Source organism: Netta rufina (assembly GCF_964035555.1).
Source record: "Netta rufina genome assembly, chromosome: 5".
NCBI classification, from domain to species: domain Eukaryota; kingdom Metazoa; phylum Chordata; class Aves; order Anseriformes; family Anatidae; genus Netta; species Netta rufina.
The window spans coordinates 24,171,581-24,195,068 of record NC_140128.1 but is presented as its reverse complement, the minus strand read 5'-3'; the positions used below and the strand labels follow the sequence as shown (position 1 = coordinate 24,195,068).

Below are 23,488 nucleotides of genomic sequence, written 5' to 3'. Positions count from 1 at the left end.
TACCCTACTAAGAAGATAACTGAAGTAACTTTGGAATTTTATGCTCGTTCTAGGCACCACACTTAAATTGTTAAAAAATAAAATTGAGAGTAATCCAGAAGAAAGCAACAAGAATAAGAGATTAATGACGCATTACTTTTGAGATAAGATTATTGGAAGCAGAATAATCTCAGAATATGAAGTGTGATGTCATGAAAAAAGCAATCAGTTTCTTCTCCTTCTATCTGAAGTCCTAGCAGATTTTAGTATGTAAGAGTAGTGGAAAAGACAATTTACTATGGTGCTGTATCGTCTGAGTTAAAGGGATGGTTTGAAACAGAATACATTATGATCTAAGCAGGTGGAGTTTTACTTTTATTAACAGTATATATATTTAAAGAATGGAAAAGGAAAATGGCATTCAGTCAGTTCACTCAATGTTCCTTTTTGGACTCAGGTCTGCGTAAACACGATGTCTGTTTTTTGGTTACGGTACGTCCCACACAACCTTATGGCACTAAGTTTGACCGACGGCGACCTTTTGTTGAGCAAACTGGCCTGGTATATGTCAGAGGCTGTGAAATCCAAGGGATGCTGGATGAGAAAGGCCGTGTTATTGAAGAAGGTATAATGCACCAAAACTTGTTTGAAATATATGTCTGTCTTTTGTTGTTTTTTAATTATTAACTTGCTTCTATTGTAAATAACACAGACTGAAGTATTATTGGAAAACACTTCCTTGAAGAAAAAATATTATATTTATATATGCAGTCCCAAGAGAGGTTAATTATTTTCCTCTGGTACAATCTGATAAAAGTGGATTTAATTAAATATGCCTACTACATTTTTGGTTTAAGAATAAAATAGCTTGTATTCTAAAACTCAACTAGAAATGGTGTAAAAACATGAAACAATGTTTGAAGTGCTGTGCAGAAAATAATTATATGAATATGTTTAAAATACGTTTCAGAAGCGATCATGGGTCATTTATCTGGGTGCTAGTCTACTTTTGGCAACATGTCAAATTTTAATTTTACTATTTCATTATGGGCAGGACCCGAACCCAAACCTAGACTGAAAGGGGATTGCAGAACGTACAGAGTATTTCTGGACCCAAACCAGTATCAACAAGACATGACCAATACAATCCAAAATGGAGCAGAAGATGTCTATGAGACATTTAATATTATAATGAGAAGAAAACCAAAAGAAAACAACTTCAAGGTAAGGTTTGATGCTCTTTGATACTTAGCACATTCAGATGAAGTTTTCCTGGCTGAAATTAGTTCATTTTAGTGATGTGTACGTAGCCTTTCCAAATGGAGTTGGAACACTTTAGGATTTCAGAGCCCATCAGCAGATGATAATTTCTTCCTACAGCTAAGTGCTGGAGTAACTGAAAATCAGAACAATCTTAATTCATTTGAGCATTGATTTGAGAGAAAAAAAAAAAAGTTTATAATTTCAGTCTTTCAAGAGATAGTGTACAGATTAGTTGTGTTTGGCCTTTTGGGTCAAGGCGTCTGTGTTCCTCTGCGTTCCAGGGCTATAAGCTTATATTCCCATGTTATAAGCATGCAGAAATTCTAATGCATTTGTGATACAAACAGAACGGCCTTCTGGAAGTCCCGGAGAAGATTGTGAAACAGAAATGTGTGCTCTTTCGTAGCTCTTTACTGACAGGACAGCTTAGGAATTTGACACTGTTTTAGTTTTTGCATATATGCACTGTATAGATACTGACTTGTCTAAAAAATAACTGTCAGTGAAAGATTGATACATGCTAACATGCTGGAATGACTTGGTTAGTCTTTAATATGTCATACTTTCTCGGTTAAAAAGTCACCCTCCAATCTTTTTTTTTTTTTTTTCCCTTCTCCAATTTACAGGCTGTTCTGGAGACTATTAGGAATTTGATGAACACAGATTGTGTGGTTCCTGACTGGCTGCATGATATCATTCTTGGATATGGAGACCCAAGTAGTGCACATTATTCAAAAATGCCAAATCAGATTGCATCTCTGGATTTTAATGATACTTTCCTGTCCATTGATCACTTAAAAGCTAGCTTTCCTGGGTATAATATTAAAGTGACTGTTGACAATCCAGATCTGCAAGTACCCCCCTTCAGGTGATCTCAAAATTTCAAGTACTCCTCATCTGGTATTCTTGCTGCCTTGTCAGTTGAGTTCAGAGGTTGAAGTCAGGTGCTCTTTCTTTTAAGAAAACGTGTTCATATGTTAGTATCAAGACTTAATTGTATAATTGAGGTAGCTGTATACTACAGTTAGACTCAGGACCATCTTAGCTATTGTGTACAAACATATGTCTCAGTGTTAGTTGTAGGTCAGCCTATTGGTTTTATGAGAAAAGCAAGTGTGAAATAGAATCAAGACACATAGTATTCCCTTGTTGGTTGTGCTACCTACCCACCTCAAGTTCAGCCTAGTGATTTTTATTTACAAAATTTCCTTATATGTCACATTGAAGCAAATTACAGCAATTTCAACATCAGTTAAAGTTTGATATCCCATAATGCTTGCCTTATTTTAGAAATGGTCTCTGAAATAGGATGCCTACCTTTGTGAGGTAGAAAGTGAGATTTAGGTGTTTTGTTTCACTGGTACTGTTTTCCATCCCAGAATTTTAGTGACTAATTTTTAGATTTGAAAGTTCTCTTCCCTCTTTGTTGGCTTCCTTGTGCTTTTGGAACTGAATTTTGCGTTGCATGGAGCTTCACAAGCTTTAACAGCTTTTTTGAAACATGGCATGTAGAGTGTATGTGGAGAAAGTACTAACGCTATATAAATAATGTAATAGTTTGAAGGAATCACAAAAAGCTACCACATGCAATTTCCCTTGATGAACTGTTGTTAATTTTCAGATCTTGGGTCAAAATACAGATTTTCCTCTGTATGAAGAGCTATTTGTTGTTCTTCCTATTGCTGTATCTTTGCCTTCTAAAGAGACTAAGAGATTATCGATGTTAAAAATGTCTGCATTGTTGTATCAAGATGATTGGATTGCTGTTGGAGTTCTTCTACCATGAAGTGCTTTTAATTATCTCCCTTTCCTCAAGTTTTTATTTCTAAATTTTTTTGCTGTCAGTGTTCTTCCAGTTGTCTCACAGCACTGCCCTTGCCTTTTATAGCTATGTAAAGTACGCTTTTAACATACTTTTTGTCAAATATCACAGAATCACAGAATCACAGAATTTCTAGGTTGGAAGAGACCTCAAGGTCATCGAGTCCAACCTCCAACCTAACGCTAACAGCCCTCCACTAAACCATATCCCTAAGCTCTACATCTAAACGTCTTTTGAAGACTTCCAGGGATGGTGACTCCACCACTTCCCTGGGCAGCCTGTTCCAATGTCTAACAACCCTTTCAGTGAAGAAATTCTTCCTAACATCTAACCTAAAACTCCCCTGGCTCAACTTAAGCCCATTCCCCCTCGTCCTGTCACCAGGCACGTGGGAGAACAGGCCAACCCCCACCTCGCTACAGCCTCCCTTGAGGTACCTATAGAGAGCGATAAGGTCACCCCTGAGCCTCCTCTTCTCCAGGCTGAACAAGCCCAGCTCCCTCAGCCGCTCCTCGTAGGACTTGTTCTCCAGGCCCCTCACCAGCTTCGTCGCCCTTCTCTGCACCCGCTCAAGCACCTCGATGATATGCTTTCTTAAAGGCTGCTTTACCAACATATTTTTTCTTTTCCATGTACTCATCAACATTTTGCTATCTTCATCTCCTGTTACCCTGTTGTGTGAAAGTTTATCTTTATGGTGATGAAAAAATCTTTCTTCATTAAAAAAATTCTAAGACAATCCAGTGTCATAGCGCATGTGTTGAAGTGTAAATTTATATTATGTGTTACAGGATAACATTCCCAATACAGGGAGGTAAAGGAAAGAAAAGAAAAGAAGATGATGGGAATGAAGAAAAACCTGAAGAAACTAAAACGTTGATTGTAGAGCCTCATGTCATTCCGAACAGGGGACCATATCCATATAATCAACCTAAACGGTAATAGATGCATGTGGACTTGGTTGCAAATGGTAACATGCATAGCAGTTCAGTTTCAGAACTCAAAATATCATGTTGTACATCATAAATTAAATGTCACTTTGATTTCATTACCAAAAAAAAGATTTGGATATGAGACTATTATGCTTTGTATTTAAATCAAAGTACTCTATTATCCACTCTCTATTTAAAACTATTCAATTGAAAAATATGGAGAGAGACTAGCTTTTAGTCTTGTTAGGACTTTGAATATTAGTATTGGAAAAGTTAATGCTTCATGCAATTGCCCTTGTTTTCTCTACTGATCTTTTCTAACTAATGACTTTTTGTAACAGTTGAGAGCTTAGTAAGGACAGAGGTGGATAAGTATTTTTCTTGTATGAGTATGCAAAATACTTGTTTTTTCTGTAACACTGGAATCTGAAGGGTCTCTTACATGAACGAAATACATTAAAAGCTTCCATTTGTTTTCAATAATATGTTTTAAAAGCAGTTAGAAATGTGAAATACTGTGTATCATCAGAACACTAAGTTGTATGCACAGTCACAGGACAAACATGTGACCCTATTCATGAAATAAATGACTTGTGGATCTTTTAGAGGTGAAGACCTGCATGTTAAAAGATGGGGGTAGGGGTGAGGGGGACTGGAATGGAGTATAACATCTACTCCTACCTATGATATCTGCAAGAGTATGAATGTGTTAGGAGGAATGTACCTTTTGGAATTTAGCAGGTTTTTTTGGAAAACATTTTCTTTACAGGGAAACCTGGCTACTGGATTTGCTGAACACTTAATCAGTGCAAAGAAGTGCTGATCATGCTTAAACTGTTTTGTAGTAATTACAATAACAGGTAGCTAGCTATTCGTACAAAGACTTATAATAAAATTCCATTACAAATAATTCCTTTACTTATCACTTTGCAAAGGAATTTTATTATAGCATCAGCAATAATTTGATGCAATTAATGAAGAATCAATCCATACATATACTTAAAAGACTCTCTTTATATAGTGTAAGTATTTTAACTTAGGTCTGCTCCTACTTCAGATGAGTGGCATAAGTATGTGCTTAAAGTGTGTGAAGTAGGGAGAGCCTTGGTAGAACTCTTCTTGCTTGAAGAACAGCAGGATCTGAAATTGAATTTTTTTGACAATCCTTTGTCAGATTGCCTTTTTAAAGGAGAAAGGAAAAAAGTCATTACTAGATTACCTGGATATAGAGAAAATGTAAAGTCATTTAACTTGCTACTTCAGCATGTCACGCTATTACTATAGGATTAAAAAGAATCATAGCTAAATAATTTTGTCGCACTCTTAGCCAATAATAACTGAGGACATCATTTTAAGTGGGATGATTTTGTTGTCACGTGGCCATTGTGATTTACAGTCTTGCTTAGAAATTGAAAAATTCCCAGGTCTAATAAGAAGATAATTGTAATTTTGGTTTAATTTATATAAATATTTGTAGGCATGTAGTTGGAGAAACATATAGCCAATTAGTTTGGCTTAAAAATGTTTAAACAGTTGCTTTTACCAAAAACTGCTGTCAAAATATGTCAATTTTCTGTGCATTTTCTTCGTTACAGCAATACTATTCAATTTACCCATACTCAAATTGAAGCTATACGAGCAGGAATGCAGCCTGGGCTAACTATGGTAAGAATTTTTTATTTATTTACCTATTTTAAACATTTTATGCTATCACTTGATTCTAGCTTCAGGTACATTCAATGAAATACCTGAAATGCCTGTTTCTGTAGCCTCTCTGAGGGTACTTACTCTATTAGTAGCTTAAAATATAGGAAAATAACAAATGTTCAACATCCTCCTATCTTCACTAAATCGTGCTTCGGAAACACATTTGATCTCTGTATAACTGGATCCTGTGTCCTAGTGACTGAAGACTTCCCACAACAATCAAAACTTACTTTTTCAGTGCTTGAATTGCTAATTTTAGACTGTTTAGATTGCTAGTTTTAGCTTCTGCTATGTGTGTCTTTTTTTTCTGTTTTAAAGTACTTGCGTCATTTTTAGTTTGGTCTAGCTCCATTGAAGAAAATGAAAGTTACTAAATTGTCCTTAGGGGGCTTTTTTCTTCTGTCTTCTGAAATTTAATCTATAATTCCTTTATATCCTGCTGACGTTTAGATATAAGAAGCTGTAAAAGAGTTGTAGATTTGTTAGGAAAGTGATTTCTGAACAATGAATATCTGCAAAGGTCTCCAAGGCTTAGCTGACTACAAGTGCCTGCATTCCAGTGAAGTAGTCTGTCCTGCTAGTGACTCCTCAGTGCAATGACTTCTCTAGTACTGTTAATCTCTTCTTGGACTATATGGGTGTTAATGCAAATTTTTATTTTTTATTTTTTTTATTATTAGTAGTAGTACTCATTAGTAAGTAGTCCTCCTTCTCCCTTCCCTTATGCTTTTATTACTCCCTCTGCACTCTGTAGCTAGCACATGAAAAGTGCAACACAAAGGAGAAAATAAATTTCAGTAGAATTGTATGCTATTTGTCACTGCCTTACTAGGTGTGCTGATACTCATAATGTCTTAAACCATGTATAAAAGTTCCTGAGTTCTTTGTAGTGTTTGAGTATGATGTGTTCTCTGTTGCAGTACTCTCTGTATGTTGATAGGATACCAACTTTAAGCTTTATTCATAAATCAGGAGCTTTTTATTTTGACAGCTGTAAAAATGTCACAGTGATAGATTAAATAATTTGGTTATTCAACAGTGCTGGAGGGTGGTGGTTTTTTTGTTTTTTTTTTTTTTTTTTTTTTTGAATGAACCCAATGATCTGAACTGCTAAGTTTTACATAATTAGAGTGTTTGTGTAAGAACACCCACACCAGTGAATAGGAGTATTGTTTTATATCAATATTATTGTCAACAGGAAAGAAGACTGAGAAATTAAAAATATTTGTTACTGTTTTTAGTATATAATTAAAAAAAAAAAAAAACAGGGCCAATGAGGGGGAGGTTGTATCTCTGTCACCTAATTTTTGCTTTCATTTTATTTTTTAGAATAGCACTGCATACTGTTTATTAGTGTCATTTAATATTTGCTGAGCTATAAATGACTTTCTATTGCAGTATGTAATGAATCATAATTACCATCTGTCTCATGTTTTGAGGACTTTAAAGAAGTAACTTACTGTGCCTGATATTCCATCAGCTTATATGAATCTGTGAGAAGATGGTCTTTATGTGTGTGTATATATGTATAATTTTAACTTTTTTGCTAAAAATATATTTACTCATTTTTTAAGAAGAGGTTATGGAATGGAGTCTGGTAGTTCAACAGCAAAAAAGCAATGACCAAATCAGCTTTTTTTGAGGATGTATTTGTGCTTTTTTGATGAAATCACCTGGTTTGTGTTTGCAAGGAGAGAAGGCAGACTGCTTGAGAAAAGTTATGCAGCATAAGCCTGTGTTTTATTTTCTGTCATTATTTCATTTGTTCCTGTCAAATACGGTTGAGAAATACAATCCTACTTGTTTTTGAATCTAGCAATGAGATTGCTAGAAAATCATGCTTGTTTTATTCAGACAATTTGTGTGGTTATGTGTAAATATATATGAAAGCAGCTATTTGCTTCTTAACACTGAAGAAATTACATTTGAGATGTTTTTAATATTGTTTATAATATTTATTTACACTTTTAAAATGTCATATGTGTAAAATTTGTTAAAGTTGTTGGTATAATTGATCCTTTAAAAACATTAACTCTTGGTGTTGTATCATCAGTTGTAGATTTTTAAGTAAGTTAAGAGAATGGAGTCTGTCTTCTATTCTTTACTTCACCTTATTATTTCTCAGTTATGTTTCTTTGATGTATCTTTTTTTTTTTCACTCTTTCCCTTATGTTTAGCCTGTCTTGGGGATGAACAGCATGTTTTTTTTGTTAGCGTTGCTTGTTTTTTTTGTCGGAGATTGTGAGATTGCTTTGTTTTTTTCCCCAACAGGCTATACTTCAGTCCTGTGCAGAATTTTTATAAATTGTGCATTTTTTTGTTTGTTTTTTCTTCTCTTTATTTTGTGGTTTTAGGTAGTGGGTCCACCTGGTACAGGGAAAACTGATGTTGCGGTCCAGATAATATCCAATCTTTATCACAATTTCCCAGAACAACGAACTCTTATAGTTACTCACTCTAATCAGGTGAGATATTTCATGTATGAAATTTTCCTGTAGTTAAAATCAAGAAGAGCAGTGGATATTGAGAATCAGTATGTTCAGGACTGCAGTTGTTTCTTACTAATGAAAGCTTAAGTTAGCTTGTGAGCAGATTTGCTAATTCTAAAATACGCCATGAAAATTTTGAATTTAAGGATAGTAGTTCTGAGGTATTTATTAGAGGTTTTCCAGATATTTACCTTATTACGGGATAGAAATTAAGAAGTATTTTGAAAAAAAGTATCTGCACAGTTTTTACAATTGCACATTTACTGCATGCATGCCAAACTTGACTTGTACTAACTAGTTCTCTCAGGCACCAGTTGCTCCGTGCCTCATCCTTCCAAGGAAAGGCAGGAAAGGTAGAATGGCCTGTTCAGATGAATGCTTGCTTCCTATTCATAAGAGATGGAGTCTGCCTGCTAATTCTTGAGCATATATAAAATAATAATAATAGTATTATAGATTCTTATTCTAAAGCCATCTGTGCTTTTGAAGGGTTTCTTTGAAAACTACAGTCATTATTTACTGGTCTCCCTAAGTAGCTTATCATATCTCCTTTATCAGCTATCTTAACTGAGCTTACCATTTGGAAAGCATTTCATCTTTGTTCATCAGAGTAAGATCAGGTACTTCCACTGACCGTCCTTTGGTCAACAGTGTAGCTTCATTTTGGTGGTAAGTTAAAACCTGGAAAATACAGGCCAGTCTGCAACGGGTTGTGGGTGAGTAACTGGCATTAGAGTTGAGAGCATTTCTGTTGTGGAGAAAAGGAAGTAAATAATTTTTGATGTGAGTATCTGAAATTGCACTTCAGGAAATAAACTAGTACCTCAGCAGGGTTTGTTTCCTGTGCCTTGACTATGTACTTAAACGTGTTTGTATGACTTCCATTTGACTTAAACGTAAACAAGCTCTGCTTGTACTTCACTCTCAGTTTTGTGGTTTGATGTTACAGTGCTTATAGACTCAGCTCTTTTAGAATACATTGAATTGAGGTGTGGATTCTCAGCTTTAGAAAACTGAAGAGTTTAAGTCAGGAGCCACAGCAAACCTTTAAGTTCAGCAAAATGTATTTATAAATATGGAATAGCCACGGTACCTGTCAATCACCACCAGACTGCACTCTTCTAATTTACAGTAAGAGTTAAATGAACAGTATTGTTTCAAAGTGATCTAAAAAAGCTAGTTGTAAACTGTGCCTCTCGAGGAAAAATGTATAAATTGACAGTTTTATCAACTAGATTTTTTGACTAGATAATTTAATGAAAGATGTAAAATCAAATTTAATTGTTGCATAAAGGAAGTGAAGACAAGAGCTTCAGTAGGCAGATATGTCCATTGTAGCTTCAATGTTGACTACAGTCTAGCTTCAGTGTTGACTTCATGTATGCTTTGGCTTTTATTATACCAAAATAGGCATTATTTGCTGACTGTTTTACAAGTAATTCTTTGGTTTTCACTGCAAGGGTTTCTAAAAGCTACCTTTTCTCCTGCTCTTGTCAATCTTTAGGCCTTGAACCAGCTGTTTGAAAAAATCATGGCTCTAGACATTGATGAACGCCACCTCCTGCGTCTGGGTCATGGAGAAGAGGAATTAGAGACAGAGAAAGATTTCAGCAGGTGAGAAAGGAGGTGTTAATGATTGATAGCTTGTATAAGTATTATAGCTGAGACCAGCATGTTGAATCCATTCTACCTCCCTTGTCATTGAGCAAGGAGCTATGCTTGGCAAGTTTTACCTTTCTCATACGATTGAATTGCAGTTATGTAGAGTACGCTTGTTTTCAATGTAGGGTTAAGTAATTTTGATTTCTATTCAGTAGCCAAATGACAAAATCAGGCAATTGCTTGTTCACAAATTCGTCTGCTTGAATAAAAGTAGTTCGCTATATTATACGTACACTTGTGCTTTATAAAATTGACCTGTTTTGTGGGAGAAATCTGAATGATAAAGTTAAATTTTTGTGCAAACATGATAGCATCTCTGCTGGTGTACTGAATGTTGTGTACATGTAACTGTGAAGTAAAACTTGGTGCTTCTACTTCTTAAGAATATTGATTAATAACAAAATTGCTTGTTTCATTGGTAAGTAATACATTTTGCAAAATACATTCATAAGTCAAGCTATCAAGTACAAAGACTTGAGAACCTGTTCTGGTAAACACTTGTATGTTTTATATTACATGTTAGTCCAATTGACGTCAATAGGATTACCCACATTCATAAATGCAAGTGAGGGTATAGGGGTCATGCACTGGAAATAACTGGACTGTGATGTATTATTATAGCAATACCTTGACTTCTAGAAGTTGTAGTAAAAATTATATATAGTCACTAGAAGTTATTCACATATACATCTTTGAGTTTCATTTAGCAAAAGAAATACTTTGTGATTTTTTTTTAATATGAATCATTTGATATAACTTTTTTTTCCCAGAAATTTGATAACCAAGAACTTAGTGAAATGATGTCAGAGTAGATATTTATTTAGTAATATCTAAGATTTAGTAATATTCCTTGAACTATAGTGTTCATCATTAAAAGGAGTTTTTTCTGAGATGTTCTGTTTTGTCTATTTTCATTAATTTCCGGAGTAATTCCAGACAAGAAGTTTATTTCCTATATGCCTTCTGTATTTATTTTACTGTTTTTTTAAGTTGGTTTAGAATTCATGTTTTCTGTGTTAGGCTGCTTTAGAAGGCACAGTACCACTTAAAAGAACTTCTGCTTGCAAGCTTCTTGTCCTATTTTGCACCTGCAGTAGACACAGCAAAATAGTGAGTTTTGCCAGCATAAAATGTTTAAACAGAGGAGCTGTTTAAACTGGTACTGTCACTTAAGAAACAAAGGGAATCACAGCTAAAGAAAACTTTTGTAGCAAGGAATGAATATATAACAGAGGGCGGGCGTATGACTTGAACTGTGAGAAATAAGAGGACATTGGGAAGTGTGGAAAAAATGGTTGCAGTCACTTGTAATAATGATGGATTGGTTTTGCTCAAGGAAAAAAAATAACATTGCGATGATCTTAACTGTCCTAGTTCCTGAGAAACTTGTTTTTTCCGGTTGCTGACAATATGATTGTCAGTTGTTTCTTAGTAAATTAAAATCACTAGGTTTAGCTTTTCTAACTTTTGTAAATAAGACAATAGAACCCATTGAGGTCCCAGGGATTGTCTTTTTTTTCTGTGCAGAAAGTTTGTTTTATGAATAGTAAGTTTTATAGGAACTCAAAATTTAGCCTTTATTCATATTTGAGGTTCTAACTAATCTGTATTTTTAAAAGAAAGTGCCCTGTTTCCCTCATTTGTAATTCCGACAATTTTCATATTTGTTATCTTAAAATGAAGATGTAATAAATGTGATACAGTGATTTTTTTTAATTATTATTTTAATTATTTTTAAAGGAGAGGAAAAAAGTTGGGAATGAATTAGATAAGAAAAAGCAGACTGGAAGGAGTAAGTTACAAACTAATCAGCCATAAAAGGTTTTCAATGGACAGCTCTGTGTACAGGACTTCCTATGTGTGGATGCAGACTTGTCTGTTACAGTGGTCAAAGCATTATTGCAAGGCATTTTGTGTATCACCAAAGGAAGATAGACTTGCATAGAAACTTGGGTTATCGGTTCCAGTTATGATGGATGGTCCATAGACTTCTGTAACTTGCATGTGCTTGTATAATGTCTAATGGTTCCTAAACAGCACATAGGAAGTAATGCTTTCATGTTATGAGAATATTTTTACTAATATTTATGAAACTTTTAATGATGTGATAGGATAAAAAAGCTTCATTTACAGTAATAGTTCTTACATGGCTTTGTAAATTATTAGGGCTTATCAAGGTAGAAATAGTCAGCAGGTAGCAAACGTTTGTGTTTTGCAAGCTGCTAGTAGGTGTGATATCACATTGTGATACTTAAATAAACCACTTGGGATTAAATAAATTGAAATACAAAATATGTTAACCTTAATTCATTTTGTAGGTATGGAAGAGTTAATTATGTTCTGGCTCGAAGACTTGAACTTCTACGAGAGGTTGGGCGATTGCAAGAGAGTCTTGGAGTCCCGGGAGATGTTTCTTACACTTGTGAAACAGCTGGCCACTTTTTCTTATACCAAGTAAGGACTAAAATAGCTTTACAGAGACTACATGACCTCAATGTAGTCTTTGGAAACACACTATAAAAATTACAGTGAATTTTTCAGGATTGAGTCTTAAAAAAACAAAACCACACAACATTTTCTTTGGTGGTTCAAAATACAATAATAGCTAAAGCCATAATTATAACATTACTTATTTGTATTGCTATTGTTTTAAATCATGCCTCTTAGTTTGTGAGTCATCAGGCTAGCATTCCTGCCCTTCATGACTACTGGCAAATTTTCTAACCTGGAGTTTCCCCTTCAATTAAGAAAATCTGTGGGATGCTTTGTATTTTAGACAAACAGTAGATCAGCTACTTAATATTCCTTCTAGAAAGCTTTTATGGTTAAAATAGATGCATAGTGTACAGAACAGTGATCTTATGTATATTGTTTATCCTTCATTCCCCTCCGTGTACCTGTCACTGACCGTGTCCACGTTAGCAAGTAATATGGCTTAAGCAGACTTGGGGAATGGTACTTAGGACCAAATCCCCACACTACAGGTATTTTTAGAGAAGTTAATTTGGGATAGCTGTAGTGTGTTCCTAAACATTATTAAACATTCATTTAGGTGTTGGAGACTGCTAGGAGCACTACTAAAGCACATTTTCTGGTTTAATTTCCTCCTGAAGGAATCCAGTTTGGCATTTAAATCAAAGTATTTTAAGTAGAGATGATCAGGAAGTTTGCTTGTGCATTAGGTTTATGTGGCAAGATTTTAATATCAGAAGGTGGAGGCTGCTGGGGTGACCTCTGTGAAAAGTAGCCAGGGGCTGACCCTAGGTTAAACAGAGCCAGTTCCAGTTGGCTCCAAAACAAACCACTGTTCGCCAAAGCTGAGCCATTCAGTGATGCTGGTGGTGCCTCTGTGAAAACATGTTTAAGAAAGGATGAAAAAGCATCTCACATTGCTCCAGCTGTGAAAGAGGACTGATGGCTGGGGAGACAGGGAGGGGCATAGGAGATAGAGAAACAACCCTGCGGGCACCACGGTCAGTGCAGGAGGGGACGAGGTGCTCCAGGTGCCAGAGAATTCCTGCAGTCTATGGAGAGGACTATGGTCGAGCAGGCTGTCCTCTGGCAGTCTCTAAAGGGCCACAAAAAAACACATACTCACACTGCACTCTGTGGAGGTCCATGCCACAACAGGTGGTACCCTTTCTTTAGGTATCCTAAAGAAAGCTGGAGCCTTTGGAGAACCCATGCTGGAGCAGGCTCCTGGCCAGAAGTTATTTTCTGAAGAACTGCACCCTAGGGGAAGGACCCATGCTGGAACAGCTCTTCAGGAAGGGTGGAAAGGAGGTTGAAGGGTCAGGAATAAGAGTGTGAAGTTGAGCTTGGAAAGGAGGGAGGGTGCAAAGAGAAAGTGCTTTTAGTTTTGTCTTTGTTTCTCAGTGTCCTACTCCATTTTTAATTCACATTAAGTTAAATTAATTTTCACCAAGTCAAGTCTGTTTTGCCTCTGGCTTACTGGTAAGTAATCTCCCTGTCTTTATCTTGAGCTGCAAGCTTTTCTGTCATATTTTCTTCCCTCATCCTAGTGAGGAGGTTCAGTGATAGTTATTGGGTGTAGGTCTGGCATCCAGCCAACTTCAACACACTGCACCACAGCTTTGAAAACGTCCTCCTGATACAAGATCAAATGCTAATGTAGACATCTTGGTTTTGTGATTAAAAACAGTTATTTTATTTAGTAAGTGTGCAAGATGATAACTGTCCAATGACTTCATTACATTAAAAACACATCTGCATGACACTTTTGTTTACTATAGGTAATGTCCCGTTGGGAGGAATATATCAGCAAAGTGAAAGTTAAAGGTGGAAAATTGCCAAATGTTACAGACGTGTCCAGTTTCTTTCCTTTTCACCAGTATTTTGCAAATGCTCCTCAACCAATTTTCAAAGGCAAATCCTATGAAGAAGATATGGAGATTGCTGAAGGCTGTTTTAGACATATTAAGAAAATATTCACTCAGCTTGAGGTAGGTGATGTGTAACTGTGAAAGGTAAATTAATCTGCTTAATCCTAAAGAAAGTTTACACAGTTCCAAAGTACAGTTTGCCCTAAATCCTAAAAGCAATATATGCCTTTAGGCACCTTCTTTATATTGCAGGGCTGCATTCAGGTGAGAACATCCCTCTTTGAGTAATTCAGGTGTCCATCACAATAGAGACAAGGGTCTAATCTGTTTTATTTTAAGCCTAGGAAGCACCCATTTTATGTGCTTCTTTTTCACTGATTATGTTACTAAAGTTGGTGCACTTATCACTCACTGTTCCCTTGATCCTTACAGGGTCTTTGTATTTACAGTGATTTGCCTTTAGTCAGATAACCTAAAAGTGTAACATAAATGGTTTATCTTATTTTTTTTTTTCCCAAAATTGCTTGAGAGGCTTTTAAAAGCTCTAAGGTAAGGGTTATCAGGGTATCTTTTCATCATATTACCTGTATTGGCCTTTCTAATATTAGATGTGATGTTATGATGCTGTTTAAAAAATAAAAAGGGGAGGGGAGTGGAGGACAGAATGAAAATATGAAGAACCAGTAAAGCAAAATTGTTTAGGGGAGGGCTCCTGAAAGTCAACTGAATAATGGTCTGAGAATTTTTATATGCATACAGGTTGCAGAATTCTTGGATATACTTTAACAAGCTTATATTTTGAAATCCTGTTGTCTCCAGGTTTAGGATACAAAGAAATAAATAAAAATCCAAGATGGAATTGTTAACAGTACATACTCATAACTTTCTTGCTTAATTTTACTAAAAAGGTGGACAGATAGATAGTTTCAGTGAATATGTTTCATAAGCAGTATTTTTATTTATTTTTTAATTCTGTTCTTCAAAATTTCTTTTTTCTACAACAGGAATTCAGAGCATTTGAACTTCTCCGCAGTGGCCTGGATAGATCCAAATATCTGTTGGTGAAAGAAGCAAAAATCATTGCTATGACTTGTACCCACGCTGCTCTGAAACGACACGACCTAGTTGAATTAGGTTTCAAAGTAATGACATTAGTGATGCTACACTTTTTTTTTTTCTTCTTTTTGTCATTCCCCCTGCTTCATTTAGACCTTTATCTCTCTTAATTCTTTGCATCTAGATTATTTTGAGTTGCATGTTTTTACCTCTGTTTTTAATTGTAATTTTAGTGAAGAGAATTTTAACTTCTGGTTCTGTAAGTAAAAGGTTGCTTTTAAATTACATATATTGAAATGCTTAATAGTGTATGCATATAAAAATAAGTTAGCTTTGCCATATGAGATGAACTGCAGTGATATGATTGGGTCATAAAATAAAGGATGAATTGGGGAAAAACATGTTTATTGTAACTTTGCTTACCTAAAAAATGATCAGTTTGAGAAAAATAGCTATAATGCAGTGCTATTTTCACTCTGCAGTGTTAACCCTAAGTATTCATTTACTACAGATGTGAAAAAAAAAAAATTACCACCAATAATTCTTTTGTATTTTTCTTCTATAATGGACTCCATTGGATCACAAAAATGCACCTTTTCTACTTCACTACAAGAATACCAAATTAAGTTTGCTCCACTGCAGAATGCTTTTCCATCAAGGATGGATTATGGCATATGGGAAGCATATCCTGTAGTTCAGTCATTGATTTTTTTTCTAGATGTAAAGCCTGATTAGTACAGATAGATTTGCCATTGATGTAGTAGAATTTCATCCACTGGCACTGACTTAGTAGTAGTGATATTTTGCCTATAAAGGAAGACGTTGCTGTAATTGTCCTACTAATGAAAAAAACTTTAATTTCCTAAATAAGTAATTGATGCTTGTTTTTGGTAGGTAGAATAACAACATTAACTTGTATTACTTGGCTGATGGGCATCTCTATTTTTATTTTCTCAGTATGACAACATCTTAATGGAGGAGTCTGCACAGATTCTGGAGATAGAGACCTTTATACCTCTCCTGTTGCAGGTCAGCCCTGAATTATAAAACATGCTACAAAAAAATGGTAATTGAAAGTCTGTGTTCTTGAACAATACCAAATATTGAAAGGAAAGTATCATGTGCAGAATGTAACATAGAACTGGTATTTCCAATGGAGCAGACAGTAAGAATTCTCATGTTATTCTTCATTAGTTGTTTGTCTTACATACCGGTGACTAAATAGTAGTACTATCAGGGTTTCACTTTGGAAGCATGAAGATATTTAAGTGAACTAGCTTTGTCACTTTCTTACTTGTATTCTTTCTCATTTAATACATATTGCTAAATCATTGCTAGTTTTATTAAATAATATTTTTTAACAGTTTTTATGAAATAACTGCTCTAACTTTGTTTCCCAAGATCATAAGTGCTCTCTGTCATCCTGACTGCCAGTGTTGCTTGTTCAGTTTCAGTCAAAATTAACAGAGATAAAGTGGATACCAAGTATCTACAACTTCGAGGAAAACTGTAGCCAAATAAAGAGGAGACATTCTAAGTGATGTTAATGATGATAACACCACAAGGAAAAAAAAATGAAAACAGCAAACAACAAAAAGTTACTGCTTATACTATGTCTGCTTTGGGCCAATAATTTTGCACCTTTTATTTAGCTAAGTTGGTAAATGTTTAGTTTGGTATCAACTGCTGCTTATGCTGTTTGGCAAACCAATAATTGGTAGCTATAAAAGGAATGTGTATGTGATATGGTTGAATAGAAGTCTTGCAGTTGGAAGGGTGCCATTAATGCAAGGAAGGAAGGAAGGAAGGAAACTGAAGCTAATGTGACATGTGGTATGTTTATAGGACAGTCTTTAGAAAGCCACATAGCAGTAGCTCTGTATGCAAAGAAATGTGTCCCCTACCCTTGTAATGTAAGGGATTGATGTAGTAGAGGGCTAACACTGTTACAGTTGCATATCTTTCCCTAAAAACATTTACTCTTATCCTTCTACGATCAGCCTGTCTTTAAATTTGTTGTGCCTCTGGTGAAGATTGTTGGCTCAGCTCTGGGGTTGGTTTTGGCATCCTGAGCTTGAGCTGCATCACCACCTACCTTTAAGAGCTGTAGGCCTTCCTAAGTAAACAAAGAGTGCTTCTTATACACCAGTGGCTTAAATGACAATTTCAACCCCTTTCAAGTTATCTCTGTAATCTCAGATTAATGTAAGATAAAAATTCACCATTGGAAGGGAAGTGTGGGCTCCCTCAGGAACTCTGCAAACTCTTTAGCTGCAAATCAGAAGATGATGTGTGGGAAGCTGGTGAAACTTAAAACAGTGTGTGCTATTCGTTTGATTCTTAGTGTTGTGGCTTTCTAAAAAACTACAGACTGTTCATTTTCTAGAAGTAAGTTTCCTTTTTAGATGTTTTGCTTGGAGCAAATATTTTCATTGAAAAACAATGATTTAAATTCCTCTAGAAAACCACATCCAAGCTCGGACTTTCATTCCAAAAGAAACTTAATGTCAGTTGAAAAAGGCATGACAGAAACTCCATGAAATATTTGTTAGATTTATAATTTTTCGCTTTGCTCCTTAACAATAGAAGTTCAAATACAGTTGCAGGAAAGCAACTCCATATGGGCCTAGTGCACAAAAGAATGTGTGTATCCAAGGTACTGCTATTAAAGCCCAAGTCCTGTGTTCAGTCTTACTGCAGGTTTCTTCTGTTCTGGGGCCATTAATATGGTTCTTCTTCACCTTTTTGATTTGGTAAAGGTGACCGAGTTTTGATAATTCAGAGCAGGGAGGCAACTTGTTATTTTACCATCTAAACCCCAAATATGGCCTGAACTCTGAAGAGGAGCACATATTTCTGTCTTTTGGGGGGTGTATGGAGAGCAATCAAACTTGAAGCTTTTTGCAAATCATAAAACAGGAACAGTTCTGCTCTCTTTCACTTTAGTTCAGCAATTACAATAATAAAGTGGAATGGACTTGGTTTCTTTATGTCCTGTGGACTTAATGAGCCCTCATTGTAGTCTCTAGAACAGCAGTGAAATTAGGGAAACCTGAAATATAAGGAGATTTCTGCTTAGCTAGATATCTCTGTGTCATAACAGTATGTAAGCATAAGTTGTAGTTTGGGTGGCTTCTCATGCAAGCTGGTCTGTAGAAGCTTAGGTTATTTAAATCTCTGTTTAAAGACAAGTGTTATACTCCAGAATGTTGTTTTTGCCTTTTGGCAGTCTTGAATTTAATGCTACTGTAGTGCTGTGTAATGAATAATTCCTGCATGGCTCTTTTCACGGTTTTCATTTATAATGAGATTATTCCATTTAGTGAAATAATCATCATGTAGTGTTTTTTTAACTATTTGAATCAATACTGAATAACATGATGCATCAGGTTAGTGAAGGGAAAGGGCCTTCACTGCATATATAAGGGCTTCTGCATATATAAGCAATGCAGAAGCTGAAGACTTCTGTAACGAAGGCAAACTTTTTTTTTTTTATGATAAAGCTACATTCTGTGGGATATGCCATGATCATTCTTTGAGGAGCCATTCAAATAGTCACTGAAAATTGAGACTGGTTTGTTTATGTTTGGTTGTTTTTTTGGTTGTTGAAAAAAAAATAGGCTTACAAAGTAGTAGTACTTGATTTCTTGCACTTGTAATTCAGAGCAAGAAGGTTTTTTTAAAAAAATCAGAGAGCTCTTTGCTGTCTGAGATTAAAACTGATGATAAGAGCAGAATGTAGTATACTTGGACTTCTCCAAATCAATAACCTTTTTTGGAGAAAAGGAAATAGTGTTTTTCCCAGCTATTGAAAATATTTTTCATCTTCTTCCTTTCTTAAGGAATCTTCAGGCTTGATGAGGTGGACAGTCCAGAGTGCAGTTTCCCTCCTTGCTCCCTGATCAGAGAGGGCTTCAGAGTTCTTCAAGTGGCAAGAAAAGGAGCTTCAGGCTCTGTCTTGAATAGTTCTCCCATGGGGACAGGGAAATATCAGAGGAGTGTTTAAAATAACAGGGTCAGAACTGTAAAAACTGGCAGTCAGAAATCTTCAGGATTCTGATTCCAGGGTAATGTTACCCACACATCTGTTCCTTTTACATCCCTCTGTTAAAATAATCCTTCATGAACTTTCTCAGTACTTAACGTAGGTACACAGAGGACGATGGGGAACTGGAAACAGCTATGCATAACATACTGAAGGGCTTTTAGTCCAAGAGCCATGGTGACACATCTTGGTCATGGAAGAGAAAATAAAATGTGAGAATTCTAGAGGTAAACAGGAGAAGCATACAAACCACAAAAACTCTTGAAAGGCAGGCAACATAGAGATTAGAAAGAAGTTAATAGTTGTCTTTAAAATGATTGCAGTTCAGTGTAGCTTAAGAATAAAATTTAGGGTTTAGACAACTAATTTGACTATTAATGTGTTGTAATTGAGTGCCTCGATTATATTGTAATACTTACAATTATGCAATTAATTCTAGAACCCTCAGGATGGATTCAGTCGTTTGAAGCGGTGGATTATGATTGGTGACCATCACCAGTTGCCACCAGTCATTAAGAACATGGCTTTTCAAAAATACTCCAACATGGAGCAGTCCCTTTTCACACGGTTTGTTCGTGTTGGAGTACCGACTGTTGATTTGGATGCACAAGGAAGAGCAAGAGCAAGGTAAGCTAAAGAAAATGGCATGTGTAGCTAATACCAGGTCAAGTGGAAAAACGCATGTATAGCATTGGAAACTTTAGATTATCAAGACAGGAGTTCGCAAAACTGTGATTTATATTTTGTTCAATTTGTTTCAGTTTAGATTAGACTACCTTAGACTAGAAGGCGGGTTTTACTTTGCTGAAATGCAGTAAGATTGGCTTTATTTTATATAGTAGTATTCTGAGTATTTCAGTGAAAATGATATTTGAAGGAATGTTAAGTCTCTTTCCTCCCTACAGAAGAAGCTTAGCTTTTTTTTTTTTTTTATTCCTTTTCTGAATTAATATATTCAAGGCTAAATAAATATTTGCTATTCCTCATAAGGTCTGCAAAAAGATGCTTTTATTACGGGATTTCAGATGAGCTTCAGCTCTGCCTGATAGTCAGCCAGGTTGTCCTCCCAAGAACGTAATGCCTTAATGCCTTTTTGTGCATAGGTAGATACTTATTCCTCATAGTAAGAGAGAACTTTTATTTTTTTTATCAATTTAACTGACATTTTCAATGTGACAATTTAGATATCAAATTTATTCATATTTGTGGCATCTTGTTAATAAGGAAAAAGAAAACCAAAGAAGAGAAAATGATTCCATATAAATCATATATGTATGCATATATATATATGTATATATATATATACAAACATGCTTAGTCTTAAATCCTAGGTTTTTTCTAGGTATAAAGTACAATGAACAATTTGAAGAACTTCTTTTTCATTTAACAAACATTGGCTTTTAGAATATTATTTTCTAGCCATATGGACAACAGTTATTACATTGTGATATAAAAATGCAAATTATGCTTCAGTGTGAGGACAAATGAAGCTTTTTTTGCCATCTACTATTTTACAACATCTCAGAGGGAACAGCAGAATGTTTGCAAAGTGAAGAAAGTTTCTTGATCAAGTATTATTTCCATACCTTTCTACTTTTGTGCTCATAGGTAACTTCCCCATGAAGTATTTGTTACTTTACCTGGTTAGGATATTGTTCTGCATTTCTGATTGCGGCATTTTGGTTATATTACTCTCCCTGAAAGTATCAGGGATGATTGAGAATTGTATAGATTTTTGTCAGCTTCCCTTTGCTTTTCAGTTAATACATGGCAACGCACAAAATAAGAAAATAAAATTCATTTTGCAGTAAGAGTCTTTGCAACAAATAATACAGAAAATCCATTTGCCCTTACTCCTTTCTTCCTTGTAAAGAAGCATTAATATTTCTTAAATTTTGTAATGTTAAAATGCCTTCTAGATTTCTTTGCAAAATTTGTACCCTTCAATGGAGAGCTGATCAGGCAGAGCAGGCTTATGGCTGAGACACTACTGTACTGAGTTTCTGCCAGACATATATGTATGCTTCTGTGAATGACATGCTTCTTCGCATTTTGCAGGCAGGCCTCTTGTGTTACAAGCTGGCCAGTCTGTGTAGTTACAGTACACTTTTCATCAACACTTACTTAGATCAGGCTTAAAACTGTTATTTGTCAAACCGGCCCTGTAGCTAAGTTATCAGTTCTATCTCCAAGCACGTACAGAGTATATTCAGATCCTTCAGGCAAAAAATGTTTACATATTGGCTCAACATTAAGGGGACAAATCAAAATTCTTAAATGTGAGGGACCACTTGCCTGTTTACCTCTCAATGTACAGCTTATCTAGTGGGGAGAAGATGGTGATCAAACTGTTAGAGATTTTTTTTTTTTTTTTTTTTTTTTTTTTTTAGGCTTCTGTTCTGTTTCAGACTGATAGCTTACTTCTAAATAAAATGTCCTTCTAAGCTCATGGTGTGAGTTTGTCACAACTGCATCACATCACTGGGTGGCATGAGATTTTTCTGCAAGATCATGACTGTCCAAATTTATTATGATTTTAGCCTACTGCTTTGCATTAATGACTTGTTCTGACTTCAAAACAAAGCAGAAATGGGGAGCATGTCAGGCTTTTCCCCAGCTTAATCTGAAATAACAGTGAGTAATGATCTCCGTCCACCTTCTTCCACATTTATGGAAGATGAAAGTGAAATGAAGGAATTAAGCATTCAAGGTTATGACCTCATAACCTTGGTTAGTGGCAGGAAAGAATTCAGTCTTGAGAGGTCACAGAGTAATTCTCTATACAGTAGTGTTTCACTGCAGGAAAAAATATTTAAAAGAAGGTAGTAGTTAAGCAACTGAATTGCTCATGTGTATAATCTAGCAACTTAGTTTCCCTTCCTTGCCTCTAGCTTCTTCATTAATAGCTTAAATACCAGGATCTAATATCCAAATTCTTCCTAAAGAGGTAAATCACATTCCCTTTTTGGGAATCCACAGGTAAATTAAGGCTATCCATGACAATGTTCAGTTACCACAGGAAATTTCTGTTAGCTGCAGCATTTGAACAGATCTGCCAAAACCCTTTCTGAAAACTTTGCTATTAGAATGTTTGTTTTTTTGTTCTCAGTTTGCAAAATAGAATATACTGTGGTTCTTTCAGTTTCTGCCAGCAGTTCTCTATGTATAAGATGCCATATGTACAGTTCTGTACAGTTCTGTACAGACATATAATTATGTCTAGTTCTTTAGTATAAGATGCCATAGAGCAGGAGAAGGGGGAATTCACTTCAGGTTACAACCATATGTGATGAGGATGTAAAGAATTAGCCAGATTTGTATGCTTTCTAGAAAGAAGTAAAGTCTACAGTTTTCTGTGAAACAACCAGACAAAATGAAAAAAAAAAAAAAAAAAAAAGTACTAAGTTCAAGAATTCACCTTTAATTATTTTTGTCTGTGTGGTTTTGGACAGTTTATGTAACCTCTACAACTGGCGCTATAAGAATCTGGGTAATCTGCCTCATGTCCAACTTATGCCGGAGTTTAGAACAGCCAACGCTGGGTTTTTGTATGACTTCCAGCTTATAAATGTAGAAGACTTCAATGGTGTGGGAGAGTCTGAACCCAATCCTTATTTCTATCAGGTAAGAGAAATAGTGGATAGTGTATTTAATCTGGATATGGTTTATTAAATCTTCAGTGAAGACTTTAACAATACTGTAAACTGGTGTTTATGTTCTCAGATAACACAGCCATGCATATGAATGATACTTTTTCTCCTCGTAATCAGTTTTGAATGTTGAAAAGGGTGATAATGTGTTATGTTGTGCTTTTTTGCTCAAAGTGAATGACTGCTTGCTGTTTCCATTTTCTCAAAGTTACTGGGTTGGGGCAGAGATTTGGTGCATAATTCATTATGAAACAATGTTTTGGCCTATGGCAAATTAAAGGCTGCTGTACTGTCATGATAACAAAATAAGCACAAGCATTTATCTGTATGAAGGATCGACATTTGCTCTGTGGCAGTGTTTTAATTTGATCTGTATATAAGAATGCAAAAGAGCCCATTCATAAAAGAAAGAAACAGTACTACAAGAAGTATGCATAAGAAGCAGAGAGACATTGAGGGTGAAGTGAATTGCAAAAGAAAAGCTTAGCCTTGAAATTTCTTGACTAAATTTTCAAATTAAGCCAGCAACAACAGCCTTTA

General features: G+C 35.4%; 1 protein-coding gene across 1 annotated transcript in view; it reads left to right on the top strand.

Moving 5' to 3' along the window:
• Window positions 1-23,488, top strand: part of AQR (aquarius intron-binding spliceosomal factor) — a 55,899-nt gene that overhangs the window by 20,703 nt on the left and 11,708 nt on the right. The window contains exons 18-30 of the mRNA XM_084288350.1: window positions 437-604; window positions 1,034-1,203; window positions 1,869-2,110; window positions 3,856-4,002; window positions 5,592-5,661; window positions 8,058-8,168; window positions 9,697-9,806; window positions 12,173-12,308; window positions 14,108-14,317; window positions 15,202-15,339; window positions 16,211-16,282; window positions 19,738-19,925; window positions 22,751-22,922. Of these exons, the coding sequence (XP_084144476.1) occupies window positions 437-604; window positions 1,034-1,203; window positions 1,869-2,110; window positions 3,856-4,002; window positions 5,592-5,661; window positions 8,058-8,168; window positions 9,697-9,806; window positions 12,173-12,308; window positions 14,108-14,317; window positions 15,202-15,339; window positions 16,211-16,282; window positions 19,738-19,925; window positions 22,751-22,922 (1,934 nt within the window). The remainder of the gene's footprint in view (window positions 1-436; window positions 605-1,033; window positions 1,204-1,868; window positions 2,111-3,855; window positions 4,003-5,591; window positions 5,662-8,057; window positions 8,169-9,696; window positions 9,807-12,172; window positions 12,309-14,107; window positions 14,318-15,201; window positions 15,340-16,210; window positions 16,283-19,737; window positions 19,926-22,750; window positions 22,923-23,488) is intronic.